The sequence below is a fragment of the Lissotriton vulgaris genome, chromosome 6 (assembly GCF_964263255.1).
Source record: "Lissotriton vulgaris chromosome 6, aLisVul1.2, whole genome shotgun sequence".
In the NCBI taxonomy this organism is placed as follows: domain Eukaryota; kingdom Metazoa; phylum Chordata; class Amphibia; order Caudata; family Salamandridae; genus Lissotriton; species Lissotriton vulgaris.
In genome coordinates this window covers 205,765,348-205,782,524 of record NC_141694.1, presented here as the reverse complement: position 1 = coordinate 205,782,524, position 17,177 = coordinate 205,765,348, and the positions used below count along the sequence as shown (strand labels likewise).

The 17,177-nt window shown below is 44.2% G+C and overlaps 1 protein-coding gene across 1 annotated transcript in view; it reads left to right on the top strand.

Annotated features, from left to right (window-relative positions):
* Positions 1 to 262: 262 nt before the first annotated feature.
* The window catches only part of LOC147707026 (uncharacterized), a 686,292-nt gene continuing 669,377 nt past the window's right edge, over positions 263 to 17,177 (top strand). The window contains exons 1-2 of the mRNA XM_086925617.1: positions 263 to 307; positions 4,305 to 5,504. Coding sequence (XP_086781743.1) covers positions 4,391 to 5,504 — 1,114 coding nt within the window. The 5' untranslated portion in view covers positions 263 to 307; positions 4,305 to 4,390. The remainder of the gene's footprint in view (positions 308 to 4,304; positions 5,505 to 17,177) is intronic.

The window sequence follows — 17,177 nt, the reverse complement described above, 5'->3', positions numbered from 1 at the left end:
TGAAGATAGTGTTGCCTGGAAAGGGGTGCCTAGCAAGTTTTATCAGGATGGGGTTGATGTGATCATATTTCTTCATGCCCTGGATGACACTTTCTGCGGTGTGTAGGATGCCCTAATACCTTCAATATGTTGCACACTGATGTAGACACCTTTTTGAAAGTTTTTGAAAGTCTGTATTTGTGTGCCAAAAATGTCAATTTTATTAAAAGTTGAATAGCGTTCAATTGAGAAGTCAATTTTTCCTTTTGTTTTGCAGGATACAGAATAACCACTCCGACAGAGACTTCTAGTACAGAGACCCCGAAGGGTGAGCTAATAAAACCATTACTTGCATAATGTGTGACTTCTAAGAAAGGAAATGCCTGCTAGCCTTTTTTATGAAATGGATTTATCCTGTGAAGATTGATTTCCAGAGGAATTAAATCCAACTTTATTTTGAGAGAGAAAACAATTAGAGGGACAGGAAAAAAATTGTCCAATTGTCAACAAGATTAGTTAATTTCATCTTATTCATAAGGCTCCTATAAAGCCTTGCTTTTATTCCTGATTTGACCCCCAGTCATCCGCTGAAATGCTTTACTTAATTTGACTGGTAGGTGGCTCTTCCCCATTTGCATAAGTGGGATTGCTGAGACGCCATTTTACTCATTAATACACTACAGTCCCTTCACATTCATCTTGTTTAAGGGCAGAAGCACAAACACAATCTGCGTCTTACTCTAAGTCATGTTTATTCTCTATATAGCGAACTTATTTCAATTTGAGAACATTCTACAGTAACTCATTCCATGAATATTCACCTGTGTGGTTTGATCTCACACAGTTTACTGTTGCCCTATTCTATTTTGTATATTAAAGGCTCATTTTCCAAAGGATACCAAGAATTAGGAATGACAGTTCATTTGTGCTTTCCGTCTACTGCATATGTTCAGTGTCCTTATTTGAGGATGAATAGTGCACATCTACTTGATGTCACTACATTGCCTAGAGTAAGTTTCTCCATGCTAAAAAAGTTACCTCTCATAACAGAGCTACAGTATGATCCCTAGTGGTTAATTTATGCCAGTTTGCGGGTGCTCGCCACTAGCACTTATCCCTAAACACCAACTCTTATTTAAGACAGCCTACCATATGGTGGCGCTGTGTGACTATGTTTTAGCAGTGCTCTTCACTAAAGTATTGCTACTATGGTGATGCTCATTCTTGAGAAATGCAACAGAGCTACCATGGTGAAGCCCTTACTTGGGGAATCCTGTCAATGTGTATTTAAAATGGATGGGTAATTGTAAAGGCCATTGTATCCTTGCACCCAAAGTCATGCCTTTGACAGGTAGGAGTAATATATTTTCAAGATAATCCTGAATCAGAGAAGGTTTTAACAGCTTCCTTTCGGGAGCATGGGGCCTGGCAGTTCAGGCTGTACTGTCCCCATGAGTAGCAGCCTCCAGACATATTTGCATATGTCTGGGTCCAAACTGAGGTGGCATGGCGAGCAAAAAACAATGTATTGGGATGGGCCCGAGCGATTACCAGTGGCTGAGATGAATTCAAGCATTGCATCCATCACCTTGTTGGTTTGGGATTGTGTATATAAACATTGCTGCTACGTTTTGGGGCAGGATAGCTTTATAAATATAATATAAAACATGGACAGCATAGTAAATATAGATAATATAATCCTACTGATTTCAATGGTATTCTCATACTAGATGACCTACACCTTAACAATGTGAAGTTTATGGTTTCTTCGTAAAAGGTGTAAGACATGTATTTTATTCATGTTATACTTTTAAAAGCAGGCCTTGCAGCCTACTGCAGACAACATGTGTTTTTGTCATGTTATGTATTACATATTCCCTTCAAGCTTATGTTCCATAATAGAACTGTGCAATTTCTGAAAACATTTACACAGAAACGAAGTTGTATTTTTACCAATGTATCTGATATGGCAACTTTACAGCTAATATATATTAATATATATGTTTATATCTGGGTACATGTAGTTCAGGTCTATTCTAAAAGCCTCAAATACTCCAGAGATTAAATATCAGATGTCCCCAGCAAATACATTATGATTGTGATGAAAAACGGATTTCCTCACAGGGATTTAAGAGGGGTGATAAGGTTGGGGAAGGTTACAGCTGGAGAGAAGTGATCAGACTTCGATTTGCTATCTTACTGTGAGGTGCAGTCATCCTTGTAATTGCACTGATGTCTAAGTATTTGAGGGTTATTTTCAGATACTAGGGGCTTATATAGAAGAGCCCTGCATCACCTTTGCACCACAGAAGGTGGTACATATGTGACACAGGGTTCTGAATCAGATTTATGAAGCCACAGAAAACCACCCTGCACCTACTGATATAGATTGTTTGCCACATTAGCATGTAGAAGTGAGGTCAAACATGCACGTTTTTAGTTTATCACATTTGACAGATGCCTTTGGGTGGTTACAATGAAAGCTGCAATAATAGTAATAAAAAAAACCTTTAGGGGCAAATACATCAGAATTTCTGTTTGAAAAAGTAATTACAGGCCTGATTTAGTAATTGGCAGAAAGGTTCCTCCTTCACAAACATGACTGATATCCTGTCCTCCGTATTGCGAGTGCGTTGTATCCTACTGCCTATGTACAAAGCAGATGGAATACCTGTCTAACGGTGTAACCATCCGCCCAACTTTAATAAGGCCCTAGTGCTCCACAGTGGTGAGAAATGGTGACATGACTTGCTGGGAATTCTGGCACAGAGAGGCTCAAAGTTTCCAATGGTAGTTGAACTCGTATTTGTATCACAAGCCTAGAGAACAATTCATGCATCTGGTTTCCATCAGCAGCTGTGACCTATCCTTGGAAATTCAGAAGTAGGTGCAACTCACACCAATGCCCTTTTAAATGTTTGTGATGCAGGTCAACACTTATACTAGGAGGCTGTGTAGATGATCATTTATGGCTTCAAATGATCTTCGATCCTATTAGTGTTTCCATCATCAGTAAAGTGGAAAACAAGTGTAGGGCCATGATTTAGTGACCAGTGAGGTCCAAAGATCTTAACAAGATTCCAATTACCCTTTGCCTACTGCTTCCCTCGAGCAAATGAAACTGCAGGTCATTTTCAAGCTGCCAGGCTCCCAGTGCAAGTGAGATCCCGGCAATGAGCTCCACGTTCAGATTTGAGCAGGATGTCTACTCTTAAAAACCAAAGTGATGGAGTGTTGAGACATCACCACGTTATAGTGCTAGGAAATGAGATGTGGGGCTAGAAGTAATGCTTCTATTGTGCTTCAGTACTAAAAACATATTGCAAAATATTACATGCACCATTGTTCCTATATCACATTTTTTTACCCGGTTGTAATTTGATTGCTCTGTGAGTACATTTAGCAGTATAACTTGTACTCATATCATATCATCCCATTTCTAAATATCAAATGTTTCTTTCTGTGGTGTAAATATTGTTGAACCTTTTTTTACCACTAACATAAATGGGTATATATACTAAGATTTTATGTAGGGTTGCTATCATAAAAGTGATGCAAAACGGCACAATTGTTTTTCTAATTTACCTTCCAGTGCAAAGCTTATTTTGCATTGGAAATTAGCCCAAAAGTAACATAAAGCAATGCCTAGCAGTGGTTTGCATTATTTAGCATTAATGATGCGTTCCATGGGTGAAACGTGACTGTTCCCATTCAGCCACCCATTTTTGATGACAAACCTGATCTACTAAAAAAAAGTAGACAGGATTTTGCAGCAAAAAAGAACACCTTTTTTAAAATAGGCGCTATCAATGAAAAATGCTTTTGTTTCACCTTTCATTTCCCACTTTACCTGTGTGCTGAACTGTGCAACACAGATACAACGTAGGAAAAGTTTCAAATATAGTCTAAGCACACTAGAATGGTGCCCTTTTAGTACAAAACCTATGGCAGACACTATGTACTATGGTGAAAAGGTGTGTGCACCAATTTTAGGGGCAGGGAAGGATAGTACCATATCTCTTTGGATATTTTGCTATTCTGCTCTCCCTTTCAAGCAACACAGCATTTTTGGTTGCTGAGATGTGTTGCCTGAGCCTTTAGTAAATATACCCCACACTTTTCGATCGAGCCAAAGTAGGGCTAATAGACCTCAGGACACATGAAAAGTGGAAGACTAGCGGTACTTAAAACTTCTTATCTAGCTTACATTTATGTTTTTGTTATCATTATGCACCTTTTTGTCAAGAAACAAATATTTCATATTGAAAGGTCTAACATTAAAAAATGTTGTTTTTTGTTTCGTTTCATCCTTTCTGACTATATAGGAAGAAGTTTTATAGTAGCCTTCACCGACAATTATGACTCTCTAGGCGACCTTGCACTGGAGCTGAGCAGTTATGATGAGCCATGCATGGTGCAGGTCACAGTCCCCTCTCCACCCTACAATAAGACTGTGCTCTTGGAGAAGAACAGCACAACAGAGGTGGTCCTATCTTCAGTCTACATACTCACTGCAGGTGAAAGATCAAGGAAGCTAGTGACGGTGAATTCAGATGCAGATATTTCAGTCATTGCATTTAACACACAAGCCTACACTGCTGATGCCTTCACCTGCCTCTCCAAACAAGACTTGAGCACAGAGTACTTCGTTTTCACATCCGGAATGGGGTATGAAAACTATTTTGCTATTGGCAATGGCGAAGATGTTGAGACTCAGGTTAGTATTACAGTGTCCGGCTCCTTACTCGTTGATGGAACCAGATATGAAGACAAACAGATGGCCACCATTACCTTGGCTCCACAGGAGGTCATTCTGCTCAGTGACACTAATGACCTGACTGGCACCAGAGTTGTTTCTTCAACACCTGTGGCTGTTTTCAGTGGAAATAAATGTTACTACTCATGGTTTAGCGCCTGTGACGCTGTAATCGAACAGCTATATCCGGTGGAAAGCTGGGGGCAACAATTTGTTGTATTCCCCCTGATGAGTAAAGGTAATACAGACCGGATTAGTGTCATCGCTGCAAGACCAAACACCACAGTCATTCTTCGCGCTGAAAACACCACACTACAGTACAGCCTTCAGCCTGGTTCTCAGTTCAGCATGGACTTAGAAACCGGGATGCTTGTGGATGCGTCTGAGCCAATCATGGTCGGATATCTCTTCCAGGGGGGCTACAGTCCATTAGGATTCACATGCGATCCTTTTATAATAACCGTTCTACCCAACAGCTTCTCCTGGAGATACTACAAGTTTGTTACCCAAGATTTTTATTACAACTACCTAATTATCGTGTCTCGCTCTTCCTCCTCGTCATCTGATTTTCAGCTCGACTACAGACCACTGAGTTATTATGTACCGACCGCACGGCACCTGGAAGGCTTTACTGGGTGGGAAGTGAATTTAGGAAAAATCGGTGGACAGCATGAAATTTCCCATCAGTCTGAGACATTTGGAATTTACGTGTATGGAGTTGAACATTATATATCTTATGGATATTCACTTGGCCAAGCGTCATTTTCAGGTATTGAACTGTTCTATTTTCATATTGCCATTTAAAAAAAAATTCTGATGAAGTTTCATCTGTGAAAATATTGTTTTTGTAAGCACAACGTATGTACGTGTATTTGTAAAGCGCAGAGCTATCCAGAAAGCAAATGAGTGCTGATTTAAGGTCAGAGCCCCCAACATTATTCGGTATTTTTTTACAAGAAGCAGAATGTAGCGGGAGGTCATGGACGTCAATTCACCAAAATGCCTGGGGTAGCGAAAGTGACTTCACATGCCCCTTGACCCTCACTTTCACTCACACATATGTTTATACATATACACACATTCACATATGCACACACACACATACACACACTGACTTCACATGCACACATATTCACACACACACACGCTCTCTTACATAAACACACTCAAAACTGAAAGCACGCACACATCATACAACCATTTGGAAAAAAATGTTTTACTTACCTCAGCTGTCAAGAAAAGTCACATGCCAGCTATTTTTAATACACTAATGTCTAATAATGTAATAGTTTTTACTATTAGCATATAAAAAATGTGCTAAAAGAAAGGTGAGCGTAGCCCCCTGTGACGTCCATAATGATGAGCTGCTTCAAGTTGCTGCCACTGATGTTACCACTGCTGATGCTAGGAGTTGCAAAAGCAGTGGGTCACAAGGGACATGTCAGGGGTCACAGCAGCGACCTCTAAATAACGTCTAAATAACGTCCATGTGGGAGATGATATCACCATTCCACAACTAGGTTCTTTAAGTAGGAGGTTGGGGCTATTTTGATGTTGACAGAGAAGTTATTCCAGATTCTGAGAGCATAGGAAAGGAAGGGCTGTTATTTGATGTTCTCGTTTTACAGTACTTTGAATATAAGCCATGATGTCTTATCTCCTGCATGTCAGCCCGATGTGATGATCGGGTAAACGGGAGGGCCATTTCTGCCGTCTTGCTCTGTGATCTCCTGGTCTTGATGTTATGTTATTTCATTTCAGCAGTGTTTTTACAGCATGCTAATCACCTGTAAGGGTATCTGGGAGCACTTTAGCAGGTGTGTGAGGCCAGCTCAAGAGGGTTCACTTGAAAAGCCAGGTCATTAGCTTCTGGTAAAAGTCAAGAAGAGAGGAGAAGGCTCTAATGTCTTCTGGGAGGTAGTTCCAAGCTTTAGGAGCCAGATATGAGAAGGGAAGGCTGCTGTGTACGTTGGGTGTGTGCTAGTGAGGGACCAGCAGAGTGGAGTTGTCTAGGTGATTAGTGTAAATGTACATGGCTACTCAGGTAGGCAGGGCCTGTGTTGTGTAGTTCTTTTTAGGTGTGTGTGAGGAGTTTGAAGTGTGTGCTTGTGTATTGTATTGTGTTGTATTGTTATTTATATAGCGCGGTTGCTGCCCAATGGGCGTCCAAGCACTGAAGTGTGGAGACAGAACTCAGAAGACAGAACTGGGAGTGACGGAGGGTTATGATTTGATGGATTTGGCAAACAAGTAGGTTTTCAATTGTATCTGGAGCCAGTGAAGTTACCCACAGTGTGAGCTCAACGTGGGAGGTTGAGGACTAGTCTGGCTGCTGCATTGTGGACAGTATTAGATATTCTTGTGAGCTGGTTGGCTATCCCTGCGTACAGGGTGTTTCCATAGTCTGCTTGTGATGAGGGCTTGGATGATCCTATCCTTTTCCTGGTGTCAATGAGTCCGAGGGCTTTGGTGAGGTACGTTTTGAGTCATCAAATGTCACAATCAGTCGAGCAGCGACTGTCTTCACCCTCAACTCCAGAGTTGAGTTGTGCCATCATTAACACCAGTCTACTTCCTAAACTCAACTGACACCCAGAGACAGTTCGGTATTCAGGATGCGCTAGAGACGAATCATGTTGCATGAAAACCCAAAACCACTAGAAATACAGCATATGGGAAAAGAAAACACAAGGAATAAGGAGACATACCACAAGTACCATGAAAGGTGTAACATGTGACAAAATGACTGAAGTCCTAACATGAATTTCCAAAATGTTCTTGCACTCATTGTTGAGAAGAAAAATCCTTCTGTTTACTTGTAAAGTTAAGGACTTGAAAGACCTATATCAAAATCTGACCTTCAACGCTGAGTACCCACCCCACTAAAGCTCTGACTGACACACACTATCACTGGCATTTGATTTCTATCTATCTTTGCCTCTTTATCATGCTGCAGCTACAGAAAAAAATACTGATTTTCTAAGTTGAGCGCCAGTACAGGCACCAGCACAAATTAACAGGCATTAATAGGAAATCTAAAACATTTTGTACGCTGTACTAAAGCCTGAGAACTCTCAGCTGATGGAATTCTCTCTATCATAGTGATAGAATCCACAATCAATCCACCATCAAATGTTGCTGATGCATTAAACTTCCAGATTTAGCATCTGTCTGGAATCATTAAAGACAGGCAACTCTGGGTACGGAAGATTAAGGTAGCCAAACTTGTCCAGCTTTATCACAGTGCTCACATACATCACTTCTGTCTGTTTAGTTGCTGTCACGTCATCTCACGCCTCCAGCGATGCAAAAGAGACCTCCGGAGTATTTAATGGGGTCTGCAGTGAATTATGTGACAATACACATCAAACCTCAAACAACATCATCACACATACCAAATATTATATTGTGCCTATTGTTGGCGATTGTTAGAAATGCAAGGCTGGGTGAAGAGGACTGCTTTTTTTTCTCTCTTCTGGATGGCCATTTTAAGGTGTACATATGTCATTGTTTCCTTCTTCAGTAAAGTGTGGGTCTCCCGCCCACAGTTTCAGGACACCCATACATTGTCCTAACAATCTCTTTAGAAAACCTAGAGGGACGACCAAGGCAAAAATGGATAATGCAGTTGTAAAATTCCACATCTGTTACTTGTTACTTCCCTAACCAGAGACTAAGGGCCTGAATTACAGTTCGGAGGACGGTAACCTCTGTCACAAATGTGACAGATATCTAGTCTGCTATATTGCAAGTGCTATGGCACTTATAACAGGGCACACCAAACACACAGCAGTTGATGGGAGGAATGTCTGTAATTAGTCTAACCACTGGCAGTCACTCTGGTAGTATTCAAACCGATTGTCCTTTTGCGCCCTGGACCACCTCTGTTATGACCCAGCCATATGCAAATGAGTCTTCACCCTGCTCCAGTACGAACAGTCCAGACCAAACTGTCAGGCCAGGTCCTGCTGAACTGGAACATAAGCAACCCAAGACCAGTTTTGCCCTTATTGGGGCTTGTCCATCGGGTGTAGTTTGGTTCTGTTGATACTGTGAGCAAATGACTAACTTCTGGGCATACCCTGCCATTTAGGATGTGCATCAAATACATAGAAGGTGATATGAAAATTGTCTGCACTGCACCTAACACCTGGCAGACAATCGGGGTAGTATTCCAGCCCATCGTTCCTATGCCGTCCATGGCACTTTGAGTTTTGACCCAGCAACATGCAAATCTGTCTTAACTCTGTTCCAATAGGAACAGTCAAGCCTGAACGGCCAGGCCAGGTCACAAGCAACCCAAGACCATGTTTGCCCTGACTGGTGTCCGTCAGTCGGGTGTAGCTTTGTTTCAGTCTCACAGTGAGCAAATGACCCATGTCTGGGCATACCCTTGCCACTTAGGACGATACATCAAACATGCAGGGATATAAGAGGAATGTTTGCAATAAGTTTAACCATCAGCAATATTTCAGCTTTCCTTCACGCTTGCTGCTTCCTTCACGGCTCCCGTTCTCCCTGCACAGCGGCCGGGCTTGGCTCCGCCTTCTCACTGCAGCAACCGACCGGCCGGGCTTGGCTCCGCCGGCCGGACCACATCTCCCAGCATCCTCAGGGGTCAGCGATGACGCCATTAACCAGCGCGCCAGGAGGCGCATAAAGCACCGGCAGGGGCTGAGTCCCCTGTCTTTCTTTCCTTCACGCTTGCTGCTTCCTTCACGGCTCCCGTTCTCCCTGCACAGCGGCCGGGCTTGGCTCCGCCTTCTCACTGGAGCAACCGACCGGCCGGGCTTGGCTCCGCCGGCCAGACCACATCTCCCAGCATCCTCAGGGGTCAGCAACGACGCCATTAACCAGCGCGCCAGGAGGCGCATAAAGCACCGGCAGGGGCTGAGTCTCCTGTCTTTCTTTCCTTCATGCTTGCTGCTTCCTTCACGGCTCCCGTTCTCCCTGCAAAGCGGCCGGGCTTGGCTCCGCCTTCTCACTGCAGCAACCGATCGGCCGGGCTTGGCTCCTCCGGCCGGACCACATCTCCCAGCATCCTCAGGGGTCAGCGCCGACGCCATTAACCAGCGCGCCAGGAGGCGCATAAAGCACCGGTAGGGGCTGAGTCCCCTGTCTTTCTTTCCTTCACGCTTTCTGCTTCCTTCACGGCTCCCGTTCTCCCTGCAACGCGGCCGGGCTTGGCTCCGCCTTCTCACTGCAGCAACCGACCGGCCGGGCTTGGCTCCGCCGGCCGGACCACATCTCCCAGCATCCTCAGGGGTCAGCGACGACGCCATTAACCAGCGCGCCAGGAGGCGCATAAAGCACCGGCAGGGGCTGAGTCCCCTGTTTTTCTTTCCTTCACGCTTGCTGCTTCCTTCACGGCTCCCGTTCTCCCTGCACAGCGGCCGGGCTTGGCTCCGCCTTCTCACTGCAGCAACCGACCGGCCGGGCTTGGCTCCGCCGGCCAGACCACATCTCCCAGCATCCTCAGGGGTCAGCAACGACGCCATTAACCAGCGCGCCAGGAGGCGCATAAAGCACCGGCAGGGGCTGAGTCTCCTGTCTTTCTTTCCTTCACGCTTGCTGCTTCCTTCACGGCTCCCGTTCTCACTGCACAGCGGCCGGGCTTGGCTCCGCCTTCTCACTGCAGCAACCGATCGGCCGGGCTTGGCTCCTCCGGCCGGACCACATCTCCCAGCATCCTCAGGGGTCAGCGACGACGCCATTAACCAGCGCGCCAGGAGGCGCATAAAGCACCGGCAGGGGCTGAGTCCCCTGTCTTTCTTTCCTTCACGCTTGCTGCTTCCTTCACGGCTCCCGTTCTCCCTGCACAGCGGCCGGGCTTGGCTCCGCCTTCTCACTGCAGCAACCGACCGGCCGGGCTTGGCTCCGCCGGCCGGACCACATCTCCCAGCATCCTCAGGGGTCAGCGACGACGCCATTAACCAGCGCGCCAGGAGGCGCATAAAGCACCAGCAGGTCCCTCGTCCCGCGAGGACGCGCGCGGGACGTGCCGGACGAAGCCCGGATTAAGGGCGGACAGTCTAAGACAGTCCAAGACTGTAGAGATTGGACTGGGCCAGTTACTCTGCCCGAACTCTGGAGGTGAGACTTTGACATTGCCAGGGGTTATTCAGATCACTATTATTACTGTGCCTGTCCTATTGTGGATGAGTTGTGCTGTGGGCTTGTGACTTTTTCTGCTGACGTATCCACAAAAGGCTTCCGGGAGGGCATTGTACATTGGTCTGCGGTGCGTTATGTCTAGCAAAAAGATATCCCCTGCTAAAAACACCATGGACAACTATCTATTCCAGGTAGTTGCCAAAATCAACAGTGACAGGAGATCCTCACGTGGGCTGTGTCCATCACCTAATTCAATTACACTGACTTTGTCGGTACCAGACTTGGCCCAATTCCTTGAGCTAGACAACACCAGCAGCAGTATAGTTGCTATACCTGACCATGTTGATAACACCACAACGAGTCAGTTAGTCTGTGTAGCGTCGGACAGTGAAAATGAGGAGGAGGTTGGCCAACATCTATCCGTGGAAAAAGCCCCCACTCCAGTGCCTGCACCACGTACCACCAGAGGTGCCAGAAAGGCTCAGCCCAAGCGGGGTGGGTTAAGATCAGGCCGGAAAAAGACTGCTTCCCCTCCCAGTAAGACCTTGGTGGAGGACGATGGATCAATAGATGATGTTTGTATGTCTATAACTTATGATAAATTTTAGAATCTGATGGACATGATAGACACCAAGCTACAGGGAATTGTAAAGCCGTTGGTAGGCAGAATAGAGAAGCTTACTAAAGAGGTCAATCGTTTAGGGGATTTATTGAATAACACCTTAGCTGAAGTAGGTAAATTACCTGATGAAGTTGCTAACAAGGTTGAGCTAAAGAAGGGCCCCTCTATGCCGGTGGGTGGCGGGGTTTTCCCTTTATATGATCAACTGGTGGCTCCCCTGGCATCCACATTGGATGGTGTACAAGAGAAAGATGTCCCTCCTGCTGTATCTTCTGCTCCAGAACCTGCGAATGGCTCGGTTGAGCTGATAGTCGAGGCTTCTCCTTTGGTCTTGGTTCTAGCTAACGTTCCCTTATTGGCTCCTGGGCAGGAAGAATCTACTTCATCCCTGCGGTCTAAAGCCTTATACTGGCTGTCAAATAATATGGTAATAACTCCCTGGGGTAAGCAACAGTTGGCAGAAGAACTAGTTAAGGCCAGGAGGGTGGAGTGGATAGGAAATAGAGTAAAAAAATTCCGGCGCGATTGTGTTGTTTTACATTTCTCAGATCCAGAGGTATTAGCCAACATTTTGCCCAATCTTCTACCCCCACAGCGAAGATCCACCGAGATTATCCCACTCACTTTAGATTTCTTTTACCATCGTAATGGGAGGAATTCTAACAAGAGTATGCTAAGGACGAAGTGGAATGTTGTTTCAAAGAAAGGGAGGAGGGTAGCGCAGCCCACAGAGTGGGGACTAAATCTGGAAAATAGGTTCTCAGCTCTTTCTAACTTAAATGACTGCGACTGACTCCCGAAGGGCAAAAGTGTAGCACCCCTAGTTAGTGTTGATCAAAGCTTATCTAGCTTGCCCGCCCAGAATACTAATTGCCATAGTAATGGGATGATGTCTAACTCGGTAGAGATATTAGCAGGCGAGATTTGTACACAGAACCTTACATATGAAGCGCTAGTTGGGTGCGAGGCTGGGGTAGCTAACTTAATCTCCTGGAATTTGGCTGGGCTGTCCTCTAAACTAGATTGTGGGGACTGGCTTGGCTTTGTTACTCTATTTGATATTTGCATATTCCAGGAGACTTGGGCATGTGAACCTGTCTTTGTGTTAGGATACTTGAATTTCTCTATGCCAGCTGTAAAGGGCCCGAAGGGTAGACCAATGGGAGGGCTTACTATTTGGATTCGACAGTCCCTAAACCTTACAATTAAAAGTATAGGTAACTAGTCATAATGATATTCAGTTGGTCAGGATAACTACTGACACTCTTGGGTCACTTGACATTTATAACATATACGTTAGGAGTGCTAAAGGTGGCCGATCTGAAGTACTATCAGCCTTGGATAACTTTCTTGATGAACACTCCTATGAGAACAACATTGTTATAGCAGGTGACCTTAATCGGATGTTTGAGCCTTTGGTTGTTGGGGAGGCCTCCACCGGAGCTGAAGAGGACTCTCTCTGGGGCATTCCTGAGTTACAACTGAAGCCAGTTACTCGCTGGTCTGAGGACATAATAGCCATCAATGCAATGTGTCTCGAAAAAGGTCTGAGAGCTATGAATGGAAGAACATTGCGGGATAAAAATGGCTCCATGACTTTTGATAATGGGAGGCACAAAAGTAGAATTGACAATGTAATTTGTAGTTTGCCGTTGTGGTCAACTCTCTGTGATATGGAGGTTGTCGTGAGGCCAGAGAGTGACCATAACCCTGTATGTGTGACACACAAATGGTGGTCTGCTGAGATAAATTCTACCTGTATGAATGCTCTTGTTCCACCGCTGATTATCCCAGAGAACAATATGCGAAGGCTCAGATGGGATACTGTAGTTAACAACCAACAGGCTATTGATACTATCAATAATGAAACTGACCGAGCTATTTCTGCTATGGAATTGATTAGTGACTCTTCTTCTGGCTTGGGGGACGTGGTTAATATTCATGGCACCCTCTTCGCCAAGATCAAGGCGCACTTTTTAAAACCTGTCAAGCGAAATGAGGCAATGGTCCGCAAAGATGCAAGATGGTATAACACCGATTGTAGGAAGGCACGACTTGTCCTTGGTCATGCCATTAAGAGGAGAGAGCCTGTATCTATCGGTCTTGCCAGAAAGGCTTACAAAGCATGCATAGCAATAGCCAAGAGAGAATGGGACGAGAAACATTGGTGCAAATTGAAAAAGGCTAGCGATAGGAAGCATTCCAGAGCATTCTGGAATATTGTTAAATGGGGCACCGAGAGAGCTGAAGAGTCTCCAAATAACAATGTATCACAAGAGGCCTGGGTAGAATTTTTTAGTTCACAATACACTCTTAACACCCAGGCTATAGATGAGGATAGTTTTATTATGACTTTTTCCCAAGGTAGCCTCTTTACTTATAAAGAGATTATGTCTGCTATTTCTGCAGTAAATAGAGGGCGTGCTCCTGGCTTAGATGGAGTACCCGCTGACATTTTTTTAAATGATAGGGAACGTTGGTGCAAATATATCTATTTGCTTATCATTTTTATTGCTAAGGGAGCTGAGGTCCCTGCTTCATGGAGAGGCGCAGTGATCATCCCTGTGTTCAAAAAGGGTGACCGTGCTCAGCCATGTAATTATAGGCCTATTCGCCTCATCGATACTGTGCAAAAAATTGTCGGTCGTGTGGTCGTAAATAGGCTCCTCGAATGGGCAGAGGATAATAACATCTTATCTCTCTTCCAAGCGGGTTTTCGAAGGGCAACAAGCACGGTTGACCAAGTGTTTTGCTTTCAATTGCTACAGTGGAAGACCGTGGTGCTGGGGGGCAGCCTGTATGCGGCTTTCGTCGATTTGCGGGCTGCCTTCGACCTCGTCCCGCGGGCCAAACTGTGGCAAGTTTTGCATAGTTTGGGGGTCCCGAAGGAACTACTAACCCTGATAATACGCCTTCACGAGTTTAATTTTGCTAAAATCCAGTGGGGCGGCTACGGGATGGTCACAGCTGATTTTCCCGTTTTGCGAGGAGTTAGACAAGGGTGTTCAATGGCTCCAACCTTGTTCACTTTGTTCATAAACGGTGTCGTTTCCCGTTTGGTACCTGCGCCAGTTGACGCTCCTTCTCGTTCAGGCCTAAAAATCCCCATATTAATGTTTGCGGATGACACGCTAATCTTATCTAAAACCCCCAGTGGTCTGCAGCGTGCTCTGTCGATTTTTGAGAATTTTTGTGGGAGCATGGTCTTGAGGTGAACACTACTAAAACTAAACTCATGATTTTTAAGCCGCATCGCAGCTTTAAATCCAAAATTATGATGAGCGGTCGGCCTCTAGAGATAGTCAACTCATTTACATACTTGGGTATCCATATCGCTAACAATAACAGGTGGACCCAGCACTTAAATATTGCTATACTGAGGCATAAGCAATTAGCGGGCGCCATCAACTCAGAACATAGGAAGTCCCTGACTAAACCAGTTAAACCAGCCTTGTTAGTTTACGAAGCTAAGGCAATTGAGTCTGCACTTTACGGTGCAGAAATGTGGGGCTTTGAAAATCTTAACTCTTTGCAAGCCTCAGAAAATAAATTTTTACGGGCACTTACTGGTACACCTAAAAGCACTCCGCTGTTACCTCTCCGATATGGCCTCGGCAGGAAACAAATCAAGGATCTGGCCAGCTTACGCCCGATTTTGTACTGGCGTAGACTCTGGACTACTCCGGAGCTCTCACCTTATGCCGCAGGTTTTGTGGATGTCATCAAGGCTGATGGCTTCCATAAAATTAGCTGGCTTAAATCACTGAAAGCTATTTTGTTTGAGCTCGGGTTGAGTTCTTTATGGCTGGATCCTGCTGGTGCATTATTCCCCTCAAAGATTGTCTTAAAAAATATTTTCTGGGAAAATGTTGCTAGCAGGAATTTTAGCATCTCTAGCATCGGGTCTATGTCCAGGTGCTTCCTTGAGGCCAAATTGTATCCTGCCTTGGAATCATATTGGGATACCATCTCAAAGCCGGGTGACAGGAAGCTCTTATTTCAACTGGGAGCTGGAGCACTCCCCATAAGAGCATTGACTGCTAAATGGGGTCCAGGGGGAAGTGACATCTGCCCAGCTTGTGGAGTGGGGAAGGAAACATTGGGCCATTTTTTGTTTTCCTGTAAAGTTTATTGTGTACCAAGGCGCGTCTGGTTAGCACCTATGTGCAGGAACCTTGGGACCACATGTAATTCTGTAGCTATGCGTATCATATGTACGAGCTCCCTTACTTGGATTTTGATAGCTACAGCAAAATATGTCGGTTGGGCATGGGCGATCAGACAGAGACTGCTAGTTAAATAACTATTCTCTGTCTGAAAAATTGGTCCCCATGAATTTGATACCATTACTTTTTTAACCATTAATGATCTTGTATTCAGCCAGAGACTGCTAGTTGATAACTATTCTCTGTCTGTAATATTTGTTTTTCTGAATTTTTTATCCCTGTTTTTTAAATCACCAACGTTCTACATCTTTAAAAAACTTTTTATCAAATGTATTAATCTCTTTTTATCAAATTTATTAATCTCCTTTTAATCATTCAGCAATTGTTGTAATGTAAATTTTAACTGAATGTATTTTTATAGATCCAATAGTGCTGTGTCATTGTGATTGACTGAAAAATTTAATTCAATTTTAATTTTTTGTGTGTATTTTGCTTTTATGAGTAATTACTCGAATAAAGCACTATTTGACTTTGACTTTGAATATTTCAGCTTAGCTTTCCAACCTATGGTTGTTTTTGCCCATCATGCCACATAACATTGGACCCAGCTTCAATAAGAAAAGTCCAGCGCAAACTGCCAGGCTCGGTCATCCCATCAGGATGAAATTAGTCTTGGGTTGTGTGTGTTCCGGTTCAGGAAGGACCTGGCTTGAAAGTTTGGGCCATTTTAGTAAAAAAAAAAAACTTTGTTAATACACAGATATGAAAGGAAAAAAATAATCTTCTTAAGGAGTGCAATTGTGCGAAGGTCTGACTACTCTGCAATGCAATTTGTCTCACAACGGCAATAAGCAGTATCATCGCCTGTGCAACACAGAGTGGATACCATTTTAAAAATTCATTTTCCACTGATCAAGAAACAAGTCTTCACCCACTACACATGCTGGTGCTATCTCACATATTAACAAAAATGCTGCCTTCTTACATCCTGGTCCATAAGTAATAAAAGGGGGACAGTATTTCACAGGCAAAGTGTGCTATAGCCACATCGGAACATTAGGAATCTTTCCATTCACTTAAAAGCAAGCAAAGGCAAATCTAATGGGTCTGGCGCTGGCCACCATACTTTTTTGGCTTTGTCAGTGCTTACTTTGTCTTGTTATAGTTTTTGGAAAACTTTATTGTGAGGGAAGCTACCTCATTAATCTTAGCAGTCCAAATCCCAAAATAGCATTTTGGCCTGAAAAAAAGCAATTTCTACCATAGTAGTGCATGCCACTTAATGGAATGTGTGTGGATGTGTTCCTTGTGAAAGGGCAGAATATTGTATTCCACAATGAAGTCAGTCATTGACTGACCCATTGTCGCCATCAAGTATGCTGTACTCGAAGGAAGAAAAATGTGAATGCCAATTTAACAGACCAATAGATAAAGAAGGTGGGTGGAAAGCACTTATAAGCAAGCTTATCATACATATAAGTTTTGTCAAATGTAATTGCCTTGGTTAACACCTGATCTAGAACTGAGGAATTAAAATATT